General features: G+C 33.8%; 1 protein-coding gene across 2 annotated transcripts in view; it reads left to right on the top strand.

Annotated features, from left to right (window-relative positions):
• LOC145277713 (uncharacterized) overlaps positions 1-7,500 on the top strand; it is a 79,972-nt gene that overhangs the window by 42,832 nt on the left and 29,640 nt on the right. For both annotated transcript variants that reach the window (XM_080129410.1, XM_080129411.1), the window contains exon 4: positions 3,189-4,010. In XM_080129410.1, the coding sequence (XP_079985536.1) occupies positions 3,189-4,010 (822 nt within the window). The remainder of the gene's footprint in view (positions 1-3,188; positions 4,011-7,500) is intronic.

Consider the following 7,500-nt stretch of genomic DNA (forward strand, 5'->3'; position numbering starts at 1 on the left):
AAGTGGCAATCGCGCTATATATATATATATATATATATATATATATCCCAAATTAAAGATATTCAGGAGATAACCTCATTTTAAGTCATAAGTATTAAGAGTACTCAATAAAAAAGAGCAAAATATAATATTTTTATTTCTACAAGCAAATATTACATAGTCACTACACTGAACATACAAATTTTTCGGGCAATTGGTTTGCAAGCAACAAAAAGTCACTTGTCAGGCGACGTAAAAAGTTTATTTGCAACCGAAGGCATCTGTTTTTTTTTTTTTTTTTTTTTTTTACCAGATGCCTTCAACTTTTTTACAGGTGACTTTTGGTTTCTTGCAAACCAATTGTCCGAAACATTAGCATGTTCAGTGTAGCGACTATGTAATATTTGTCTGTATAAATAAAAAATATATATAATATTCCTTGGATTATCCATACTCTTTGGTGTAAAATGGTGCTTTGATAAAAACACAGGTCCCCATCACTCCACTGGGTTGGCTCAGGAAGGGCATCTGATCTATAAAAAAATCTTGTTTCAACTAAAGCTTATAACGAAGATTTTTTTTACTTCCAGTTTCTGTTCTGCAGATGGAACAACAGTAACTAGTAAGATATGGTCCCCTCTGATTAATGATTGTTTTCCTTTTAGATGATGTGAAAGCTCTTTTCTCCATTTAAAGAATGGCTTTCTTGTCTGTATGTCCATGTCTAATTATCCAGCCAAATAGACAGCAGAAATCGGAAGTTGGAAAGAGTAGACAATCTTGACTAAAGTTTAAATGACTTCCAAAGAAAATTTGTTGCATTTCCGGTTATGTAGCTTAAATAATGGTCTGGCCAGAGATATGTTCATTTGGAAGTCAATCTCTAAAGGTCACCCAACACATGCTAGTATGTAAAACCGACAAACTACAAAATACAAGGGCATTCCAAAAAGTAATTTGTTCTATTTTATTCCACCTGAATAGATCAGAGGGGATTGCAAATTGCGTTGTTATGATGACTGAACTTATGCATTCATGACCTGAAAGTGTCATCTCTGTTGCAGATATTGACGCTGTGAGACTCTTAAGAAAGCAAGCCCTGCCATGGACATGCATCAGAAGTAGAAATGTCATTGAATTCCTTCATACAGAAAAAACATGAATTGATCAACATTCAACGGCACCTGTTGAACCTTACTAGCTGGTGTAGCGAGTAGCACAGTTTGGAGCTTGGTTCATCAATTTCAGAGTAGCAACAGATGTGAGTGACAAGCCAACAAAGCGTGTTCCGGACTTTTACGACCGAGGGCTGGCACCGAGTCTTGCTGCCACACCTAGGGTTTGCCAGCGGTCACCTGATTACACCACGGGATCATCATACTCTTCAGCAAATCCAGGTACTCTTTGGTGTTGACTTTCAAGCTGACTTTGAAGATGTGAGGTTGCATGATGTTGTCCTCACTTGAAACCACTCCAAAGCCCATAACCGTGATGTTGTCCTCACTTGAAACCACTCCAAAGCCCATAACCGTGGGTCATCCAATGCGTTGAGCTGTGTTGTTAAGTGTTGGACCATTTCGATTTGCATTTTGAGGGTGCTGGCAATGGTCCTGTTGTCATAACTTGAATCAGTAGAGAGCATGAGCTGTACAGCGATGCATCTTCGATCTTGTTCGTTGAACATTGTGTCACTTTCAGACATGATAGTAGGCTCCTATCGCTCTTGGGATTTGTGCACAACTGACCAACAACAATAAAGATGTTTTCATCAAACGGAAATGGAATCATGTTGTCTTTTCTAGGGCGACAATTTTATCGTTCCACCCTGTATAGCTAGAATCACAAGTGAAAATCACAATTTCAAATGAATTAACAGGAAAATTCTTTGATGCACTAATATATCAGACAAAAATCCGTATCTACACCAAAAATTATCAAGGAGAATTTTAATTGAAAATTAGACCCCCCCCCCCCCGATGTTGTAAGATACACCAAAATATATTTTAATGTATGCAAATTTTGTATTTATCATTATAGAGCCAATACTACATAGATTATTTATATTGTACTCAATATATAGTAGTGATTTCAAAGGCTACAAAAAAAAAATGACTTTGGCGCCATCATCTAGAATCGAAACCAAAACATATAGCCTTCCAACCTTAGTCACTAAGTTTGAAAAGTTTAGTAGAAATGATATCCTGATGATAAAACGTTAAAATTTGAGACGGTGACAAATTCAGGTTTAGTATATAAATACATGAGAATAAGTTTTACTTTATTGAGCTGCCATTGATAAGAGTGGAAATAACCGTAAAGCAAGGGGATGGTATGTGAAGATGGGCGACTTTCATTGTATGGCCATGTTGAAAGAATGGATGAGAGTTCTTGAGTTTGTAGAACAGTTGAGGTAGCAGGTTCTGTTAACAGGGGAAGAGCCTGGAAAACATGGGAGGAAGTGATAAAAATTAAGGGATAAAGACCTGGTCAGAAATAGGTTACTTTGGAAATTGATTTCTAAAAACTATACAACACATACCACATTAAATCAGATATGATGATGCCGATGTAAATATTAGTTAATTGCATTAAATATTTAATGTGTAACGGGTAATGGCCGTTTAGTAAATTTTAAAAACTATGGCCTTACTGTTAGAGCAAAGAGGATGTTTATATGAAGGGGTTTGAGTGGTGCTTTTTAGGTCTGGGTGACCTAAAAACGGGAGTCCATAAAATCCTAACTTCCAGCTGGGTGCTCTTCAGTTTCATTGAGACAATTGAAACTTGCAGTCGTGTGAAACGTTGCCACTTCCGGAACCTCAGTGAGCGTGGAAGTGGTTCAATTAAATGTAAGTAAGTCTAACAAGGCAGGTGATTGTTTTTTTTTTTTTTTTAATTCTTTTTGCCTGTTTCTCTCTCTCTCTCTCTCTCTCTCTCTCTCGTGTGTAAGAAGTTGGTCTGTTTGTTTTAAATAAATCCTATTAATAATATATAGCAAGTGTTGATTTGGCTTGTTTTGGCAGATGAAGTGGTTGCCTAGCTCACATTGGTAGTAAGGATGACAGCAATGGTAGGAGGATCAAAACTTGTGCTTTTATCACAACTTCGATTCAATGAAACCTGCATGTTTACATAACGTTAACGTGTAACGTAACATTACTATCTAAAGTGTTGTTTGTAACTAAAATAATTTTTCTTTGCCTTTGCAGGTTGTCTAAAGCCACCGGGCTCCCCTTAGAAAACAAAATCTATGACATGCTTGGATATTGTACAATGCAGGAGAAAGTTGTCCCAGGTTTGCTAGCCGAATCAACCGGTCCTATCATAAAGCAGGAACTGATCAAGTTGTTGGTTGCTGAAGGCATTAGTGAGGATGAGGCCAAAAAACTAGTGATGGAGAATGTGGAATATGGGGACAACAAGAACCCATCGACCCTCCGCTCGTTAACAGATTTACAAATCTTGTTCAAAATTCTAAAGCAGAAGTCCATCAAAGTGGCGATCTGCACGGCAGATTGCCGTAAGCCAACCGAAGAGCTGCTGAACGAGCTCGATTTGGCAAAAGATGTTGACCTCATCGTCTGTGGGGATGATCATTTTTCCGAGCCAAAACCGTCTCCACACAATGCACTTTTGATCTGTGATAAATTGGGTGTGTCTCCTTCTGAGGCTGTCATGGTTGGTGACACAAAGGTTGACGTGATGATGGGCAAGGCTGCTAAGCTTGGACTCAGTGTAGGTGTCTTGAGCGGTGTTGGCGGCAAGACCGATCTCCAGTCGGATGCTGATCATCTCATCAATAACGTGCAGGATCTACTACCTCTTATAATGCCGAGTGACGAATGGAAAGACTGTTATGTTTACTCGACTGATGAACGTGTCTTGATTGAAAAACATAAGGGTGAAGAAACCAAGACAAATTCTGATGACCTTTCAGTTCAAAAGGTCAGTCTGGTTATCTTTGACTTGCACGGAACTTTATTATGTCCAAAATCATGCTGGGTGAAATGGGCACAGGAAATCGCTGCCAAGTAAGTGTCTCTTATTATTTATTTACTTATTTCTTATGAAGTAAAACTCAGTAAACTATATATAATTATATAGACAATGTAAAAAGTTTACATGGATCCAACAACATTTCAACATATCCATGTCATCATAAGAACTCCCAAATGAAAATTATTTTCTGACTGCGAGATTCATTTGGAGTATTGATGATGACATATAAATGTCGAAACGTTGATTGATTCATGTAGATGCCTTAACAAGGTTATATAATTTTATTTATGAAAGCTTTACACAGGTATTGAATACTTTTGAAAAAAATATTAAATAATATATATATATATATTAGTGATTAGTGATGGGACGATTCTAATATTTTTCTCAATTCAGATTCTTTATAAATCTGTAAATATTTAACTCTAAATATTTAACTTATAGAGTTATTTTTTCCCCCTGATTGCACATAATTATGTGTAGAGATTTTCTCAAACGTAAAAATACGCTTGTGGGGGATAGTCTATAGATTTTAGTTGTACTGGTTGTTTAAAATCAATAAATATTCATAATTTTAACATTACTACCAGCCGTTGAAGATTTTGTTTTTAGCAAAATCAAATAAAAAGAAAACAATTAAAAGAATTGTTTTTGGCATCAGAAAATAGGCAGAAATTTTACTGATTCTGATAACTCAAAAAAAAAGTTATAATTTTTCCAATTCCTGGTTCTGATTAATTGTCCCAACACTAATACATAATGACCTATTTATTGAAATACTAGCGGGGGTGGGGGTCTAGCTGGGTCATAAATGCACTTCAGTATATTTTAATTTATGCAGATTTTGTATTTATTATTACAGAACTAGTTCTCTATTGAATATTATATTGTACCTAATAATACTGGTTTCAAATGTTTTTAAAAAAGTGACTTAGATGCAAGAATCAAAATCAAAATATTTAGTACTCCAGCCGCTTCTCCTGCCGATGTAGCTATCGAAGGATAGGGTAAGAACGACTTAATATTAAACAACTTAAAGAAATGAATTGAATGCACAGAAAGTAAAAATGTCGGCAAATTGAAATGAACGGTTTGCATTTCAACTTACCAATATGTCTGTACGTGTTATTCCTCAGTCGAAACAGATTTTATGCATTATAAAACATCCTTGGTTTATGATTACCATTTCCTGTTAATTTCAGTGTTACGTGACCAATAGTTTAAGAGTTTATCAGTTAAATATTTACAGACACACACCACACGCATCTACTGTTTTATTTATATAGAAGATAAGCATCAGCAAATGCAGGGAACACATTTTCAGAAATTCATCAGATATTTTTTTTTTTTTTAGTGTATAATTGTTTCAGCCTATCTCATATATATATCTTTCTTGCTAATCATCCTTTGTTCAAATCATTAAACATTTCATAAAAATCTTATGAAAGCTTTCGGTTTAATTTTCCTTCAGTCGAAATTCTCAGAAATCAAGAAACCACTTCCTATCTGCATGAGATACATAGGTATTCAAATATTCCATCAAAGTTTTCCATTACATCTCAAACACAGAGTTAGTAAAGAAGTTATGAACATAATTTTCCTCTCCCAATTGACCATCTTAAATATGTTATAGTATACCTTTCCTGTGGTCTTTTGGTTTTACTGAATTCCAGGACCAGAATTTATCTAGTCTGGTAGAATATCCAGCTTCCTGTTGTTACTTGGGGTAACATCACTTGGAGAAGCTGCACCATTCTTCATAAAAGCCTGAGTGGGTTAGTCATAACAAAATCTTATTTGGACAGCAAATACTATGTAATTTTGAATATTTGGTTAGGATTTACTTTAAGGGAAAAGTATCCTCATGCCAGGTTGTCCTGACAAACCACTGTACAGAGACCTTAGACAATTGAAGATAGTTTCTAGTAGGCATTCAAGTTCATTCAGTGTGTGTGTGTGTATATATATATATATATATATATATATATGTGTGTGTGTGTGTATATATAATTACAAGCAAACCTCCATTACTCCACCCTCCAGGTAGCAGTTAATCTGGAAGGTGAGGGAGTATAATTTTTCTAAACGTTTTTACTTAGAGATTTACATAAATTTAACAAACTTTTAAGAAATTTTTTAATTTACATCCTCTGTTAAGGAAATGACAAAGCATCCTTAAAAACTTGGCAGAAAGAAAAACAATTTTTTTTAAATTTGGAGAGGGGGGGATCAGTTGTTTAATGTAAAATGATTCCCATATCTGGGCTATTCTAACTTATTAGGACTGTCAGCTAATTTGTCTTTACCATTAACTCTAAATCTGACTGGCAAGGTCATAAAACCACACATGATCACATAAAATGTAGACATACCCCCCCCCTTAAAAAAAAAAAGATAATGCACAGAATTTATTTTTTATATAAAGAAAACGTTAGAATGACCTGTAAATAGAGGATCATTTTATGATACATTTATATACAAATTGATCATCCATTCTAAATTTCCTTTTTTGCTCTTAGCAAAAAGGAGAATCTTTTTTTTTTTTTTTTTTTTTTTTTAAGTGAGCTTATTTAATGAAGGGTGTTTTATATACAATAATGCCAAAATATGAATCTTTCTTTTTCATAATTTGATCAAATGAGTAGAGAACATGGTTGGTAAACATTGAACAATCAGCTAATTAAATGTATTTATCTTTCATGGAAAATGTAAAAACCACAAAAAAAAAAAAAAATTCACATCTATTTAAAGCATTTATGCTTTAAATAGATGTGAATTTTTTTTTTTTTTTTTTTGTCTTAATAAATAGGAAGGGATGTTTATAGAATTACACCGGAGATATAAAAACCATATGGATATGCAAATTAAATTATGGAGAAGTAATTTTTGTGCACGTTTTTTTTTTTTTTTTTTTTTAAAGAAAAAAAGCTATTGATAATTTCTTATATTTTTTAAATAATTTTAATTACTGTTAATAATGACAAATCTATTCTGTATACATAGCTAAATAGGATCGTCAAATCATAACTGAATAACCACAAGCATTAGTTTATTATACACCGTTTTAAAAAATGCAAATTATTTAAACAAACACTGTCTTTGTTACTATAGATACAGTTTTTTTTAGAAGGCTGTAGTATGTTATTGTTTAAAATAACATTGGACCGTTTTGATCATAATATAATTGTGATGGATGAAAAATATTTTACAATTAATCATTTAGTTTTGTATATTTTTATTTGCAAATAAATGTTATCTTTCTGAAGAACTTATGAAACTTGTAAGTGACCTTGTCTGTGTGTGGAACAGCCTCTACCAAACTACTGTCAATTTTTGGTCTACAGACTTGAAACTGTATATAGAGATTTGGACCAGTGGAGCAAATTCAATTTGGTTTTTAGCTGGTAAAAAATAGATGCTAAGGGGTTCAAATTGGAACTTGGCAGGCGTAAGTCGACTTAAAGTGCTTGTATATATATATATATATAAAATATATTTTAGTCATCGACATACAGACCTGTT

This window comes from Euprymna scolopes, chromosome 6 (genome assembly GCF_053919585.1).
Source record: "Euprymna scolopes isolate OS-2025 chromosome 6, ASM5391958v1, whole genome shotgun sequence".
Lineage (NCBI taxonomy): Eukaryota > Metazoa > Mollusca > Cephalopoda > Sepiida > Sepiolidae > Euprymna > Euprymna scolopes.